Here is an 18,259-nt window from a genome sequence, read left to right on the forward strand (position 1 = left end):
GGGGCCCCAGTTCCATCCCTGGTCAGGGAACTAGATCCCGCGTGCCACAACTGAGAGTTCACACGTCTTGGCTACAGGTCCCACGTGCAGCAAGACCTGGCACAGCCAAATAAATGAACTAAAACAAGAGTAGGCTGGAATTGTGACAGAAGGGAAATTCCACGTGTGTGTGTGGACTGCTTATACCTCTTGGAGGAGAAATTAAATGATGTTCAGTCACTGAAGGCAACTCAAACTTGGGAAATAACACTGCAATTTTGAGATTCGAGTTTTATTTACAAGTATATGAAGACTGTCCCCTGTAGCCACTCATTTGGGGTGAGAAGAGCAATGTAAAGTAGTTGCTGGCTCCACAGTGATGAGTGAGAGGAGTCCATGCCACTGTTTCTTTAAACAATGATTTTGTAATTAAAATAAAAAAAACCACACATACACACACAGAACACAACACATGATTTCTTCATGTTGCATCTGTGAAAGAATTCAAAATAAAAATGACTTTTCAAAACTCTTATATAGAGTCTCTCATCACATGTGTGAGGTGACCAGGCTGTCACTTCGTTTAGTGACAGCCCTGCTCCTCAAGAGCGACAGTCTCTGAGCAGAAGACTTAATACTCATCGAGAGTATCTGCCCGAGGGATGGACAGGCCTCGGTCCTTCAGGGCCTGGACTTTCAGCTTCTCGGCTTCCAGCTTCGTCTGCTGTTCCACCCTCTGTTCTTCTAAGATTTCCTCAATAGACACTTGCTGGAGAGGTGTGTCACTCTCCTTTTCTAAGTCCTACAAAACAAGTAGGTTTGGGAAACTTTACCTCATGATCAAGAATAGAAAACATCACAGATACAAAGGCAAACGGATTCCTGTATCAGGCTTGAATTATTTTATGTACTTGTGCCAGGGCACAAACACCCTATGGACAGATAACACTTTACAAAGAAATGGCTGGCAATGTTCCTATAGAACACTTGGATGTGGTTTAACGAGAATCAGTATCAGTGTGCATAACAAAGCTTGTGCATAACAAAGCTTTAGTCTGTGCAAAGTCAAGTCCTACATAAGTTAAGAACTATTTTTCTTACAGCTATTTCCCCAACCCCAGGGAATCCAAGAGAGAAGTCACCAAGGTCAAGGTAGCTTAAAATAAATTTTGTATTTATACATAGTCAAAGTCAGCCTAATTTCTGGGGCTTTTTTTTTTTTTTGCTAAAAAGTAGAAAACATTGATTCAAAGTAGCACTCCTGAACCCCAGCCCCCAAGCCAAAGGCAATCAACTGGCCCTCTGTTAACACAGGACTTCTTTCTCCTCCATGGCAACTAGTCTTCTGGAGAAAACCTCAGCAAACCAGTTGGATTAGTAAACCATTTTGGCCTCAACATTCATCGCAAATATTGGCTACATTTCCCATTTAATATGGTAAAATATGCTAATATTTTATTTTTGAACAGCTTAAACATCTGATAACCAACTTGATAACGCAGAACTTTGCTATAAAATTATCTATCTACTGATTCTTCTCCTTAAGAAGTTTATCTAGGTATCACTTGGTGTTTCTGTAACATGGAAAGCCTCTACGGACAGGGTACTCACGTTTCTCATCCTCCTCTGACTTTTACTTACAAAATCTGGGAAGGCATCAACGCAAACGCCACCTCTCTGGGAAGGCATCAACGCAAACGCCACCACTCCAGACGTTCCAGCCTACCACTAGATGCTCATCTGCAGAGGCGGCCAAGGCCTTGGAAGCCACAGCGGTGACACCGCAGATGGAGGACTCTCCCAGAGAGGGTAGAGCGAAAGCCACATAAATTCCATAAGCAAGGCCTGCCCTCAAAAGTTAGCTGCATCCAGCAAAATATATATTATCAAGTGTGATCTTCCCTCACAGCCCATGGGTGGCAGAAGGGAAGACAATGTTCTTGGCTCAGTGTCCTACCTCCTGGACTTTCCAATGTTATGCGCTGACCTATTCGTGTGGTTATGACAATGCTGTTTCCCAACAATCAGCTTATTACTTAAGGCCCTGTGTCTCATTATCCTTGAGGTAGAAGCCAGGGACTTCACAAACAACTGCGCATCTACAGAATGCAAGTGGCTTCTAGTTTTGCGTTTTCCTAGAATTGGTACACAACATCTTCAAACAGACCATCAATTCCTAGAACTGTGGAAGCAGTCCCACACCGTATTTCTTTAGTAGTACCACTATAAAAAATTCTGCAGAATCTGAACTGTTAACATACAAAAAAGAGAGTATTCTTCTCCACGAAAGGGCTCCCAGGAAACAATGACACTTCAAGAATAAACACAAATTCTTCTCTTCCCATACATCTACACCGCGCCATGTCTGTGCCAATGTAACTGGCACAGAAAGCATATCTGTGCTGTTCTCTACTCTTCAATTGAAGCAGAGTGTGTGTGTGGTCTTGTGACTTAAACCTTTCCCCTATAGCAAAGTAATACATTTCCTCTCTAAATGTTAAATTCAGAAAAGTAAAAAAGGGGGAAAAAATAATCACCCACCATCCTACCATCCAGAGATTGGCTAGTCCCTCTGAATAGACAGTCAGACGACAATCCCAACCCCCACATCCCAGGATACCATGGTGCTTTACATCAACCACAAAAATACTTTTAAAACTTCAAAGTTACTTCATATATTTCATAGCAATTCTTGGATAGCATTGATTATTAGTTCTATCTACTTCCAACATGAACAAACACGACCCTGGCAGAATTACCTCCTTACTTTCGTGAATGGTGTATAGTTAAAAACTGCTACGAAAACAAAACAACAAAAAAGCAGCTACAGACTGAGCCACTTCTCTCCAAAGACTTCTGTAAACCTGACTCAGCATGTGGCTAGGAATTGTGAAATGCTATTGAAAACTTTAAAGATAAAATCAAGGTTTGATTTTCCTGGAAAACGCAATAATCAGAAGCACCAGGATCAAGTCAAAGATATTAAATAAAGCATTTTAAAAGTAAATGTTTCATGTAAACTGTGAAATCAAGTTTTATCTTCTTTAAAAATGTCGGAGTAGTTCTAATATATATTTTGGAGGAGTAGTTTTCTAATGGTTCACACACATACACACTCACACCTACAGAAACATCACTTGAGAGGATTTAACTTTTCACTTGCCAGCTGGCTTTCCTGACAGGTAACAGGAACCTCCTCCTTGACTGGGAGCTAAGAAGCCAAGTGAGATTGAGTCCATTCTCAGAAAATGAAGAAAGGCTTCTGCTGCAGTCACTCTTTCCCCTTGCCCCCTTTAAAAACACAGATATCACACTGTACATGCCATGTGCCTTTCCCCCAAACCCAACTACCTTTATGCCATGAAAGACCATTGTAACCAACTATTTAAATGACTACAAAACATTCCAATGTTAGTAAGCCATATTTCATTGGACTATTCTTCTCTCGCTGGGTATCAGGCTTCAATTTTCTATTAAAGATACAAGAGTAATCTGCTAATGAACACATTTGTGTGGGACAGTGTTTTATATATATAATGGCTGCACCACTCAGCTCCTGGGATCTTGGTTCCAGGGACTGAACCCGGGCCTCTGAGGTGAGAGTGTGGAGTCCTAACCATTGGACTGCCAAAAAACTCCCATGTAGGACAGTATTTTTTATGATATCAGGTAAAAATCAATGATATTTTACTGCTAACGGGATCAAAATCTTTAATATGCCAGGAGGCACTGAAACAAAGTTGACTTTTCTCTGAAGCTCTCTTTTACAATATCCCTTTCTTAAGCTAATTTGGTGGTTTCCTATGAGAAAGCTGGGTGGAGGTGGAAAACATTTTTCCCTTCATGAAAAGACAAAAAGAAACCTAACTGGATGATTATCAAGAGCCGTAGCAGCTTAACAGTTTTCACTTACTATTTCTCCTAGCAGGACCACATTTTCTCCTCTGACCACAAAAATCCCTCGAGGAATATCACCGTATTTTTTGCCCACATGAATACGCTCCACAGTCTGATGTAGCACTAAGTTAGCTATAAGCGTACAGGGAAGAAACAAAGACATTTAGTTCAAATTACTTTATAGGTAAAGGTCCATAACTCAATCAGTTATCTTGAGTAGAAACGATTAGCTGAACGTGATTTTCAAACTAATTCTGGAAAATGCTAAAATTTCAAACAATCTCATCCTATTTCATTCAGACACACCACTTGGAGATTTTTAAACAACTGCAAATAGAGTACTTGGGATTATGTTGCACTAATACAAGAAGGATGGTGGAAATAAATGAAGAAAATTAAATTCCTGCTGATATCAACATGACTATAAGAATATGATACGGCACTTGGAAAACTCTAAAGTCCAAACAATTGCAGAAATTATCTTTTTTTTTTCTTTTAGAAGGAAATATTTTTCCTGCTTTGTGTCGGTATGTGTGTGTGATGATTTACCAAAGATTTACCTTTGTTTCAGTACAGATGATTCATTTAATCCAATGTAGGTATTCATGGATTATGATACAACAGTAATCTGTTTTTTTTCTCCTTTGTCAGATGACTATAATTTGGTAATCTGAGAGTAACATTAGTATTCACTACTTTCCCCTCATGTAGTTTGATGAATCTGACTTAAGGTTTAGAACCACAATCTGTGCAGAATAATTACTTTTCTTCTTTCAGTTGGTACTGCTGTCGTCTTTGAAGAAACACAGTACTATCATCTGTGATTCTTATAAGTATTTCAATTATGTTGTTCTTCCTTAGGCCCAAAGCCACTGACCTAGCTGATGTCCAGCAAATGTTGACATGAACTGGAAGTTCCTCAAGACAGGAGTAAATGTAAGGTCTCTTTAGAAAAACGTAAGAGACAGAATCAAGATTAAGACCTTGAGTCTGATGTATCCTAAAGTATAAAATCCTGAGCTTAATGTTGGGGGGTCCCTAGAAAGCTTTAGGAAAGGCCTCTGACCCACTTTTCATTGGACAGGGAGGGATTACCTTCAGGGCAGGAACTGCTTTGAAGAGTAGTCGCACCCAAGCCAATGTACAAATGAGCAGCCTTTTCAGTGGACTGAGTGTATTTCTATCATCTGGCTCCCTCTAATGGGGAAAATAAAAAACAGTCCAAAACATTGTAACATGTTCTAATAGTGAAAACCAGTTTTAGAAATAAAATATAAGCTTGTAAACACAAGCTTTCAAACCACCTAACTGTAATTTAGAAAACAATGATGTAGTGACTTAAAACAGTATTTCATCATGCCAGGTACGTGAAAAAAGTTGCAGATAAATAAACTTCAATACAAGACAACATAAAAATACAGTGGGCAGCTCTTATCATCCAGAGTATGGGATGATAAAAGCCACCATGGCTCTTATCACCATGGACTCATGATAAGTCCACGAGTAATACATACCAAATTGATCAATGCTTCTCAAAAAGCCTATAAGTGTCCTTCCATCTCGAAGCAGGACCAAGTGCTTTTCTGGGGATAGGAAAAGAGATCTTTAAAAAATGAACTGTTAGCTTCAGTGAGTTTACAGGGAAACAAAAACAAGAGTTAATAACAGATTAAGCTTTACTATTTTCTCTTACAGAGCATTGAACGCATTTAATGCAGAGTTCATTGAGAAACTAGAGGGATGACCAAGGCAGCCGGGGATTAGTTTTGATGAGAAAATGGGTGGTGAAAAGAATCTAAGAGGGGCAGCAGAGCGGGGAAGGACTGGGCACGCAGTCAGGGGGTCCAACAGACTGGCTCCAGATGCCAGTGCTTGACAGTTAAACCCTGTCAGCATCATGTCAGTTTCTATACCTGCCAATTTGGACATTTGATCTAGATGGTCTTTATGATCTTAATTTTCCAAAATTATTTTCCCCTCAACTTAGAGAGTTTTTATTTCACACTTTGGAATCAGAGATGGTTTTAAATAAAAACAGTACCAAAGACATGTAAAATGAGGATGCTGAGAATAAAACCAGAGCAAAAATTCAACAGAATGTATTGAGGGCTATGTGCTGTTCTGGGGCCTAGATATATAGTAGAGAATAAGACTCAGAGTCACCAACCTCATGAACTTATAAGCCTGGTGGAGAAAAGCAAACCCATTAAAAAAAATGACCTATGGTGATTAGTCTCTCAGAATAAAAACAAGACAGCAGGATAATATAAGAAAGGGAGGGGAAGAAACTATAGAAGAGAGGGTGGTGGGGACTTCCCAGGTAGTCCAGGGGCTAAGACTCCACACTCCCAATGTAGGGGGCCCAGGAACAAGATCTCATATGCTACAACCAAGAGTGTGCCAGCTGCGACTAAAGATATCATGTGCTGCAACTAAGACCCAGTGTAGCCAAGTAAATAAACACAGAGGGAGGAAAAAAAAAAAGAGGCTGGCTAGGGAAAACCTCTCTGAGGAGGTGACTCTGAGCCGACACTGAAGAATGACAGTAAGCCAGTCACTAGAATAGCTAGCAGACTGAGCTACAAGGGAAGCCCAGCATAGCTAGCGAAAATCACTTATTCGTCTTTAATACCATGCATAAAGTACTTTCTACATGCAGAACGTGGACCATAAAGAAGGCTGAGCACCAAAGAACTGATGTAAGACTCTTAAGAGTCCCTCAGGCAGCAAGGAGATCAAATCAGTCAATCCTAAAGGAAATCCACCCTGAATATTCACTGGAAGGACTGATGCTGAAGCTCCGCTACTCTGGCCATCTGATGCAAAGAGCCGACTCAATGGAAAAGACCCTGATGCTGGGAAAGACTGAGGGCAACAGGAGAAGGGGACAAGAGAGGATGAGATGGTTGGATGGCATCAACACAATGGACATGAGTTTGAGCAAACTCTGGGAGACAGTGAAAGACAGGGAAGCCTGATGTGTTATGGTCCATGGGGTTGTAAAGAGTCGGACACCACTGAGCGACTGAACAACAACAAGATGCAGAACAGTGCAACAAGACAGTGATTCTTTCCTGAAGGAATTTATAGGCTTTTTTTTTTGCTATAATTAAGTACCACAAGAGGGCAAATCTTAATTACATGAGAGTGAGAGAAACTGTATCTAGCTGGAGGTATCTGAGTTGGACTTTAAAGTGAAAGTGAAGTCGCTCAGTTGTGTCCGACTCTTGGCAACCCCACGGACTGTAGCCTACCAGGCTCCCCTGTCCATGGGATTTTCCAGGCAAGAGTACTGGAGTGGGTTGCCATTGCGTTCTCCAATGGACCTTAAAAGGTAGATAATTTTTGGCCATGGGAAGAGTGAAATCTGTAATTTAGGCAGACGAAAAGGGAGCTGTGTATCCAGATGTGTGGATAAAAGTTGAGGGTGTGAAGGGAATAGGAGATGAAGTCAGAAAAGTACTGGGAGCAGGCTGAGTTTGGATGTGACTTCAGGGGGAACAAGACAACTCTGAAGATTCAACTGGTAGAAAAAGAGAGAATGGTTTTGAGGCTATTGCCAGAGACTGAGACATGAAGAAGAGGCCTGAAGCAGGGCAGAGATGGGAAGGGAGAGGCTGAGAGGATCAAGACACTGCAGTTATAAGGGATGGAACTGGTCAACCAAGTGTGTTTGTATATGTGGATATGTGTGTGAGAGAGTGGGAAGCTGAAGAGACGGGTTAAAGATGATGCAGGAATTTTGAGTCATCTTGTCAGGGAGGCCCATGTACCAAAAGTTAGGAGTGAAAGAAGGAAGATCCCGTGGAAGGTGTTTTGCTGTTGTGATTCTCAAGTGGTATCAAGACACCTGTGCAGAAACGTCAGCTGGCAACTGGAGATGTAAGACTGGAAGGCCAAAGAACAATTTTTGATATGCCCACAAAGAGGTGATATCATTATTAACGTCCAGGAACTCTCCTAGAGATTGAAAGAAAGCAGCAGCCAAAGATGGAACCTAGGAGTCCATTTATTTTAGGGAACAATAACTGTTGCAGAGATAAGGAAATCAAGGAGCAGGGTTGGAAAAATCAAGAAAATGAAGAATCCTATGATGATGGCATCACAGTGCCAAAAAGGGGAAGGAACGCATTAGACAGATGTCTTTTAAGATTGCAGTTTCAGTAGTGTGTTGACAAAAAAATCTGACTGTAGGGTGACAGAGGTGGTCTACTCCAGGTAGCCAGGAAATAGTTAAAATGGGAGATGATTTAAGAGGTTTGGGGGTACAGATGTGAAAAAAAGAATGGGAATTTGATGGTGAAATATAACTGAAAAAAAAAAAAATACGACAGACAAGAACATACATGAGGGGGAGCAAGAGATACGAGAAAAAAAGGGTATTAATGGATTCCAGAAGCAGCTGGAAGGAAAAATAAATAAGACACAGACTGAAAGAGAGGAATATTTCCAACTGAGATGAGAAGATGGGTGAAAATACAGGAAAACTGAGGAGAGAGGAGGAAAGTGTGTGTGTTGCACTGAAGGCTGCATATGAAATGATTTGAAACCATTCAGCAGAGGAGGAGCTTGGAACCTGCAAAATGGGGTTAAAGACTTGAGAAAAACAATTATTTTTGTTAGAATAGCAGGATGTGCTAGGGATCTCAAATAACTCAGATACATAACAAGAGAGGTGAGGGCACCATCCTCAGACAACTAGAATTAAAGATTTCATTACACGTTACAGACAGGCCTGTACAGTGGTTATTCACACATGAATTTGATCCAAGCTACACTACATTCCCTTCAGTAGCAAAATCACTAATCTGGATCTAAAGAGTGATTTCAGAGGATAGGAAGAGGATTTCATCACAAATTCACTCTTTACATACACAGTAACTGCAGAAAATTGCTGAACTTGTTTGGAACTGTGTGGTAACTGTTTCGCAGCAATTACAAGTTAATGAGACAGATCACACAATTGGCATAACTTTAAAAAGTGTTGTTTTAGGAGTAACTCACAGATGAGAGTTTGGAAAAACAAAAGACATCTGATACAACCGAGCTCTTCTTCAGGATGGTGACTAGGAATAAGGGAGGTCTTAACAGCAAGAGAAAACTAACAGAGGAAAAAAAAGTAAATTTGAAGTGACTCAGTCTTTCTGGAAAAGTCACTACCTAGTCTGAAAAGCTAAATACTCTCCAACGGTAAAAGACTGCAAACGGCCACACAGTATAAACCCTACGTTTAGTGCTAATTAAGTCCAACTGCTGTTGTATTACTATTTTCGTTTCTGCAAGAACCCTTTCTCTGAGAATTCTCATTCATCCACCCAGTAACCACCTGGTACTTCGAAATACCACAGGTGGGAGACGATGGACCGGGGAAACGGTAACCTTCACATGTGAGCTTCAGCAGCCGCAACCCTGAAAAGCAGAAATGAATTCTACAGCTTGCCCGGGAGATCCGGTGGAAGCTGCGAGAGGCGGGATACAGGCAGGAGGGGATAAAGTGGCAAACGGTGTGTCCCGTGACTACGGCATCCTGCGAGGATGCCAACGCCGGACGTCCAGAACTGGACTAAATACACACCGCCCCCGGCCCGGACTCATTCTATCAGCTTCCTCCTTAAGAGGCACCCTCCTGGGAGGAAGGGTTTCACCCTAGGCTTCACTCTTGAGATGAACTACTCACTGTCGATGTCCTCGATGAGGCTGGCGGTGCCAGGCATATAGTTCATTTTGAGTCGAGATAGAGCTGCAGCGTGTAGCGGCGGTGGGCCAGCGCGTCCCACACCTCCTTCCTCCCACCGCGGTCGCCGCCTTTGCGGGACCGGGACAGAAACCCGGACCCGGACAAACGCTGCCGCCCCGGCTTTCAGTAGCCGGGGCCTGCCGGAAACGCCGCCATGTTACCCCACCCATTTCCGGCACCACGTCCCCGCCCTCAGGAAGAGGCGGGACCGTTCGTGTGGTTTCCCCCGCCCCAGGATACCCTTTAGATATCCCTGACGAGAATGGGAAGAGGAGTCTAGGCTGCACGGACAGTGCGGAGGTGCGTTCTCCCTTTTAAGGAACGCTCGTTCTCCTGCTTCTTAGACCCCAGACTCATGGACAGCCGCCCTCGGTCTTTCAGGACGCGGAAGTGAAGGGGGGCGGGGCCCGGCCTAGGATTGGCTGTTGCAGGCCGACCCCCTTTCCCTGTGGTCCATTCACGCTCCCTCGTCGGCGCCTGCGCGGTGGGCCGGCCGTGAGGGGCGGGGGGCCGGGAAGCGCCTGGGGGCGGCAGAGCCCATGTCGGCCTTGAGGCGCTCGGGCTACGGCCCCAGTGACGGCCCGTCTTATGGCCGCTACTACGGGCCTGGGGGTGGAGATGTGCCGGTGCACCCGCCTCCGCCCATCTACCCCCCGCGCCCCGAGCCTCCCCAGCCTCCCATTTCCTGGCGGGGGCGCGGGGGCGGCCCGGCGGAGACCACCTGGCAGGGGGAAGGCGGAGGAGGCGATGGCTACTACGCGTCTGGAGGCGCCTGGTCAGAGCCGGGTCGTGCTGCCGGAGGCCACCAGGTGAGCTTTGCGCCACCAGTCCCCGGGTGGAGTGGAGGGGGGTCCGATAGGGGAATCTTTGAGGGTGAGGGCCATTGGGATTGATACAGGTCCCAAGAGTTCGTAATGAATTGGGTTTCGTGCGTTTTCCTAATACGGCTTTGGAGAGACAAGAGACTAGGATCGTGGGTGGGGGTATATGCTTGTTTTCTTTGCCCCTCCTCTTGCGCTTCAGCCGAAATAAATATCTTCTTACCAGGAAAAAAAAAGATCCTGCGCTGAACCTGCTGAGTAGCAGGCTGCGAATCTCTCATCTCGGGGACGAGGTTGGGCTGGAGTGACCTGGCTTTGCTTTTCCAATCCTCACAATTTATCCTGCGTGGTTCGTGGGGGCCGCCTCTCTCCGAGGAGGGATGTGGCTGCAGCCCCCTCCCGCTGGGAAGGGACGCGAAGGAAAGGGAGGGATCTGGGCATTTAGTCCTTTGCCCCTAAAGCATTGCCGGGTATTGAATCACCGATCATCATCAGTGTTGGAAAGCACCTATCCGTGGGTTGTATGTAGTCTTAACGGTGACTGCAACGTAGATGTCATCACAGCGTCCCTGTTTTATGGTGGAAGAACTGCTGACAGTGAAAGGTTAACTCACTTGCTCAATATATTCAGACCTCTGACATTTTATTCTGTGTCGTCGTGCCGGAAATATACTTCTGTTTTGTTGTTGCAATATTCTTCATAGGGGATTACGGTTCTATGGTGAGGGCACACCTCTCCTTGTCTTCAGGAATTATAACATTCTCATTGGTTGAAATGCAATAATGAAATTCCCAGACATTGCTGGTGGAAATGTAAAATGGTTCAGTGTTTTGGAAAACGGTTTGGCAGTTCCTAGAAACGTTACGGTGTACTGTTAGCAAGCCTGCTGCTAGATACATACCCAAGAGAATTGAAAACATGTCCACATAAGATACTGTACACACATGTTCATAGCAACTTTATTTATAATAGCCAAAAAAGGGAAATATCCCAAATGCTCATCAACTGAAGAATTGATAAAATATAGTATATTCATACCTCTGGAGGGAATGGCAACTCACTTCAGTATTCTTGCTTGGTGAATCCCTATGGACAGAGGAGCCTGGTGGGCTACAGCCCGTAGGATTGCAGAGAGTCAGACAGGACTGGAGGACTAAGCACAGCACAGCACAGCACAGTGTACTTATACAATGAAATTATTTAGCCATAGAAAGTAATGAAGTACTAGACATTCTGCAAATGGATGAACGTTGAAAATGTGCTACATGGATGAAGACACAAAGGCCAAATATTGTATGATTCCATTTTTTGGAAAATTCCAGGATATAGAAATCTGTAGAAAATTTTGTTGTTTCCAGGGGCTGTGGACCTGGGGACATTGAGAAAGATAGATAAAGGGTATGGGGTTTCCTTTGGGGATGATGAAAATATTCTGAATTTAATGACGATAACTGCACAAGTCTGAGTATATTAAAACCATGAATTGTACACTTTAAAAGGGTGAGTTTTATGGTATGTTATATCTTTAAAAAATGTATGAGAAAAAACATGTAGTGAGAGGTTAATTGTTAAGGAAGGTCCATAATTTCTCTGTCTAAATTTGGAATAAGGAGCCGTGGGATTTTGGTCCCATGACGGAGTAGCGTGATGAAATACTTGGCCTGTAAGTAAGCAAACTAGACTGAGGCTCACTTGAAGGGATAGAGAGGCCCGCTGAGCTGAGGACTCTGCCTAGACTTGCTGTGGTATCAAAACAAAAATATGTTTTGGTTTTGGTTAGGGTTAGAGAGGACTTCCTAGGTGGCTCAGCAGTAAAGAATCTGCCAGTTTCGATCCCTGGGTCGGGAAGATCCCCTGGAAAAGGAAATGGCAACCCACTCCAGTGTTCTTGCCTGGGAAATCCCATGGACAGAAGAGCCTAGCGGGCTATAGTCTGTGGGGTCTCAAAAGAGTTGGACATGACTTTGTGACTTTTTTTTTTTAAGGTTAGAGAAGTTAAGATCTCAGTGTCATGCAGGGAGTTGTTAGGTATGGTGGAGTACAGGTGTGCACACAGGTGGGTGATGGTACTAGAGGGGTGGAGGATAAAGCTGGAATGTGTAAGGGGCATTTGTAAATCATTTCAAGAGTCTTTCAGGCAGATATTTCTGAAACTCAAAAAGTATCGGGTGATAATTTCTTAGGCAGCAGTAGGAAACTAATACAAAATGTAAACGTGATGTCCTACATACTGCAAACGTCTTTTCTAAATTTGTGGCTTGCCTTTTGACTTTTTTGTGGTTTTTGACATATGTTTTGCAGTTTTATATAGTCAAACATGTCAGACTTTAAAAGGGTATAGTTCAGTTGCTCAGTCGTGTCCGACTCTTTGTGACGCCATGAATCGCAGCACGCCAGGCCTTCCTGTCCCATCACCAACTCCCGGAGTTCACTCAAACTCATGTCCATCGAGTCGGTGATGCCATCCAGCCATCTCATCCTCTGTCGTCCCCTTTTCCTCCTGCCCCCAGTCCCTCCCAGCATCAGAGTCTTTTCGAATGAGTCAACTCTTTGCATGAGGTGGCCAAAGTATTGGAGTTTCAGCTTTAGCATCATTCCTTTAAAACCTTACTCTAAAACTGTGGGCCATGGACCAGAAGCTTCAGCTTCGCTAGGGGGCTGTTAGAAGTGCAGACTCTTTCCTCCTCCATACTTACTGCTGCTGCAGATTAATAAGATCCTCAGGTGATTCATATGCATATTATGTTTGAGAAGCGTTGCGCAGTGGAATTGAACATATTGAGATGAGGTTGCTCTGAACCACTACAAAGGCTTGACTCTATTAATGTATTTAAATATGGCAGGGGAAAAATGGAGAGCTTACTGTTTTCTTTTCTTTTTTTACCTTGTTAGCTATACTTGCAGCACTGTAGTTTGATTCCTAAGCTTGCAGCACATACATCACCTAGGAGCTTGTGGGAGATGCTGTATCTCAGGCCCTGCCCAAAGCTTTTAACAAGACATCACTTTGCCGATAGAGGTTTGCCTAGTCAAAGCTGTGGTTTTTCAGGTAGGCATGTACAGAAGTGAGAGTTGAACCATAAAGAAGGCTGAGCACTAAAGAACTGATGCTTTCAAACTGATGTGCTGGAAAAGACTCTTGAGAGTCCCTTGGACAGCAAGGAGATCAAAGCAGTCAATCCTAAAGGAAATCAACCCTGAATATTCACTGGAAGGACTGATGCTGAAGGTGACACTCCAATGCTTTGGCCACCTGATGCGAAGAGCCAACTCATTGGAAAAGACCATGATGCTGGGAAAATTTGAGGGCAAGAGAGAAGGGAGTGACAGAGGATGAGATGGTTGGATGGTATCATCAACACAATGGACATGAGTTTGAGCAAGCTTCGAGAGATGGTGAAGGATAGAGAAGCCTGGTGTGCTGCAGTCGTGGGGTTGCGAAGAGTTGGACGTGGCTGAGTGACTGAACAACAAAACTGGGTGATTCACATGCTCCCCAAGAACAAGTCATCTGAGAGAGTGCTGAGACAGACGGAAGCAGGAAGCTGCAGCCTCTTAAAACGTCATCCTGGAAGTGGTACACCTTCACGCATGCCATATATTACTAGTCATAGAGCCTGACCCTGGTACAGTGTGGGAGGCATCTTCACTCAGATGTGCATACAGAAGGCAGGGATCACTGGGAGTCGTCTTGCAGGATCGTTACAACGGGAGGGTTTGGGGAGACAGCTCAGGTTAGGCTCCCAAATTAGGTCAGAAAAGAAAACGGCATGTGTTTGAACAACGTCTGAATGAATGTAGATAGGTTTTTTTCCTCAACATTTTATTATAAACATTTTCAAACATAGAAAAGTTGAAATTGTACGTGAAGACCCACATACCCACTACCTAGATTTTATTAGCATTTATTATATTTACCACGTCTACCTATCTTATTTTTTGGGTGTGTTTCAGAATGAGTTACATAGATTCGAAAGGCATTTTGAAAGTGTGTATCAACTGGAAGTGAGGATTGCAGGAGAAACAGAAGGATTCTGAATTTTTAGTATTTCCTAGGATTAACAAGGAAAAGGAACAGGTTTTTATGGGAAGATGTGGTTTAGTTTTGTACCAAAGAACTAGGGATCATTTCTTTTTAAAAAAACAATGTTGATTTGTTTGGCTGCATCAGGTCTTAGTTGGGGCATGTGAGATCTTTGTTGTGTCGTGTGGCATCATTCATTGTGGTGTGGATGTGAGATTTTAATTCCACAGCCAGGGATGGAACCCCCTTCCCCTGCATTACAAGGTGGATTCTTAACCCCTGGACCACCGGGGAAGTCCCACCTTTATTTCATTTCTGCTGGAAGCCAGTTTGTGATGGTGGTTACCAAGCTCTGGATGCAGTGTATGCGACTGATTAATGAGATGTCTGAGATTTTCTGTTTTTGTTTTCCAATGTCCAGTTTTACAGTCTGTGGCATTGAGGAGTTGTTGTCTGTGGGAACAAAGCAATAGTTATGGGGCTCAGCAGGGAGTCAGGGGATGGAGACAGTGATTGGAGAGTCACCACATGGAAACATGGGTGAATTACCTGATTGGGTTATGCTGCCAGGGGAGAGCTTTGAGATCTAGGAGGGTGACAGAGAGAGAACCCAGGAGACAATGAGTGAGAATACCTGGATAGGAGGAAAAGCAAGATGTCATGTGATAGAGACCACTGCTACTTTGCAGGTTAGTGATATGAGAACTGAAGAAAAGCGTTTGGATTGGCAGTTAAAGTATTGTTGATTTTAATGGTGGGACTTTAAAATAGTATAAAAGTAATGATTGGGGGATTTGGGAAGACAACTAGTGTAAACTCTTAGTAAATGAGGAAGTGGCCACTTGACTGGGAACCGTGAGGGAAACATTTTTAGGACTCAGTGGCTTGAGAATGCTTGTCAGCAGAGGAGAGAGAAAGCTAGTAGATTGTGAAAAAAGATCCTAACAGAAGGATGGAATGTGGCTTGGGGAGAAGTGGAGTAAGAAATGAGAAAGACCCGAGAAACCTCCTTACAGCTAGAGAAGGGGAAATGAAGCTGTTGGGAGGGGAGGGTATTGCAGGAGTTCCAGCTCTTGGTCGATGAAGCAGGAGGCTTTCTGAGGGTAAAAGAAGTGGGATGGGATAGCTGGGAACTCAATATGGTGAATGTGTGATGCAGGTGCTAGGGAAAAGGGAGGCTGTGTAGGGAAGCACAGCAGAGACCCATGTGAGAATAAAGCTGACATTTGTGATGATGGGCCAATACAGGAGCAAAAGTGCTTTTTAGTGATATTTGAAATAGATCACTATGAAAATAATTTATGATGTATGTTTCTAACGTGTGTGCGTGTGTGTGCTCAGTCATATCCAACTCTTTGCAACCCCATGGACTGCAGCCCGTGAGGCGCCTCTGTCCATGGGGTCATCCCAGCAGGAATACTGGAGTGAGCTGCCATCCCCTCCTCCAGGGGCTCTTCCCGACCCAGGGACTGAACCCATGCGTTGTCAGGTGGATTCTCGACCACAGAGCCGCCTGGGAAGCCGCCTGGGAATTTTCTAATAATTTTTGTCTAATTCTTGTGGGAAAAAAAAAAATTTGTAAGGGGATCTTAGGTAGAACCAGCACTACTCAGATTCCTGTGCTGTTTGATTTGTCTGGCTGGAGATATTTTTTGGAGGCCCGGTGGCAAGTCACTTTATAAAGTTAACCATATATCCACTTCTTATGGGACTAGATAGTTCTACGATAAATATGAAGGGAGTTGACTTCAGCCTTCACCTGAGATTTAGGTATTTCTTTTCAAAAGAGAAGAAAGTAAACTTGCATTATTTTAATAAAATTTCCTTTGTCACAAGAACGTTAATTCATAATAGTCTCACTTGTAAAAACCTTTTATCATGTTTATATCATCTTTTAGCATCACCTTTGGCTAGTTTCAGACAGCACATAAAAAGTTTGGAAAGACTTGGGCACGTGATAAAATTGGCAGCTTGGTTTTAGAACAGCTTCAGCCAGCTTCCTGTGAAACCAGATGCTATTTCATAGAAGTAGTGTCGTGTTAGGAAGGCGTTGAGCTGCAGACTTTCATTGTTATTGGGAATATTTTTAGATTTGTTCCATTTTGTCCAAAAGGGGGAAAAAAAGCAAAGGCAATCTTTTTAATTAAGACTTAATACAAATAATAATTTTTACTGCTTCACTGAGGACATTATTTTTTCATATAAAAAGTGTGATATATTTATATGTTATAAATGTCACCATTTTTAAGGGATAGTTCTGTGAATTTTGATAAATGCATATGATTATGTAAGCACTATCACAATCTAGGTATAAAAATTTATCCACCTTTAAAAAAAAAGGACGGGATAAAATGGAAGAGTTATATTTATTCATTTCTAAACTGCATTAAAATTACAGAAAAAGAACGGTGTTATTTTAAAAAATATTTTTATGAGCTTATTTGCATAACATATAGTTATGTCTACACGTATATATTCAATATTTCGAATGTGTTTCAGTCAGTTGCAATCATTCTTTCTATTGCTTAAATGATCTTATATTGCTAGTGGGAGACCCCTCCCCTCTTCTTGGCTTCAAAGTTCTTTTGACATGACCCATTGGTTTTTGACTGCTTTTTTGATTTCTGGTACAAGATTTGCCAGGCTTGTTATATAGCTTGTCCCAGATGTTACACTCAGCCATTCCATTAAGAAATCTTGATTTTTGTTTTGTTGTAATTAGAGAATTTTATTTAGAAGCTATATGTGTCAGGATCCAGATAGGAAAATAGAACCTACACTAGTTCCTTTATTAGAGAGAATTTGATTTAGGAAATTAAATGGGTGTTGGAGATCTGAAAAAGTAAAAAGAGAATATGGAAGTAACTCAGAAGATAGTTATGACAGGGAACAACTTCAGTTCCTGGGGCTGCGGAATGAAGAGGGAGAGATTGTGGAATTAATAGAACCTGGAAACTTGGAAAAATGACCTGTGTCACTGGAACCAAGGAGGCACTGGTACTGGTACTTCCGTGGGAGTTCTCAGGAAACCAGGGGAGTCTGGAGGCTGCTGGCCAACATTGCCTGCAGGTTGATGGGCTTTGCTGGCCTGGCAGTAGCAGAAACAGGAGGCAAGCAAGCACACAGGAAGGATCTAGTCCATTCTCCCCTCCTCTAACCTGGTGCCCCCTATTGGCAGAATCAAATAGTAAACAAGTGATAAGGAGAAGTGTTTGCAGGCCTGAGCCTGCATCTCAGAATCAGCTACAGAATGCTGGGTTTGGAGCTGAGGGCCAGTTGTTGTTCACTCAGTCATATCCGACTCATTGCGACCCCACTGACTGTTGCACGCCAGGCTTCCCTGTCCTTCAGTGTCTCCCGGAGTTTGCTCAAATTCATGTTCATTGAGTTGGTGATGCTATCCAACCATCTAATCCTCTGCCGCCCCTTCTCCTTTTGTTTCAGTCTTTCCCAGCATCAGGGTCTCTTCCAATGAGTCAGCTCCTTATGTTCAGTGGCCAAAGTATTGGAGCTTCAGCTTCGGTATCAATCCTTCCAATGAAAATTCAGGGTTGATTTCCTTTAAGATTGACTGGTTTGATCTCCTTGCTGAGGGCCAGTAGTTTTTAAGATCACTAGTGCAGAAGTTCGGAGAAGGCAATGGCACCCCACTCCAGTACTCTTGCCTGGAAAATCCCACGGATGGAGGAGCCTGGTAGGCTGCAGTCCATGGGGTCGCTAAGAATCCGACACGACTGAGCGACTTTCCTTTCACTTTTCACTTTCATGCATTGGAGAAGGAAATGGCAACCCACTCCAGT

The 18,259-nt window shown here is 43.2% G+C and overlaps 2 protein-coding genes across 3 annotated transcripts in view; one reads left to right on the plus strand and one right to left on the minus strand.

The window, feature by feature from the left end:
- Nucleotides 1–250: 250 nt before the first annotated feature.
- LSM1 (LSM1 homolog, mRNA degradation associated) lies at nucleotides 251–10,048 on the minus strand. Of its 2 annotated transcripts, XR_005721472.1 has the most exons (5): nucleotides 9,554–9,795; nucleotides 5,391–5,459; nucleotides 4,972–5,073; nucleotides 3,893–4,008; nucleotides 251–781 (listed from the first exon to the last, which is right to left on the minus strand). XR_005721472.1 is itself a non-coding variant. In XM_040242942.1 (4 exons), exons 1-4 carry the CDS (start codon nucleotides 9,597–9,599, stop codon nucleotides 611–613), a joined length of 402 nt encoding a protein of 133 aa, XP_040098876.1. In that variant the 5' UTR covers nucleotides 9,600–10,048; the 3' UTR covers nucleotides 251–610. The 2 variants fall into 2 exon arrangements, 1 of the variants encoding a protein (XP_040098876.1); XM_040242942.1 differs by lacking the exon at nucleotides 4,972–5,073 and having other exon boundaries at nucleotides 9,554–10,048.
- A 67-nt stretch (nucleotides 10,049–10,115) lies between these two features.
- The window catches only part of BAG4 (BAG cochaperone 4), a 29,369-nt gene continuing 21,225 nt past the window's right edge, over nucleotides 10,116–18,259 (plus strand). The window contains exon 1 of the mRNA XM_040242941.1: nucleotides 10,116–10,422. Within this exon, the coding sequence (XP_040098875.1) occupies nucleotides 10,153–10,422 (270 nt within the window). The 5' untranslated portion in view covers nucleotides 10,116–10,152. The remainder of the gene's footprint in view (nucleotides 10,423–18,259) is intronic.

This window comes from Oryx dammah, unplaced genomic scaffold, assembly GCF_014754425.2.
Source record: "Oryx dammah isolate SB20612 unplaced genomic scaffold, SCBI_Odam_1.1 HiC_scaffold_7, whole genome shotgun sequence".
NCBI classification, from domain to species: domain Eukaryota; kingdom Metazoa; phylum Chordata; class Mammalia; order Artiodactyla; family Bovidae; genus Oryx; species Oryx dammah.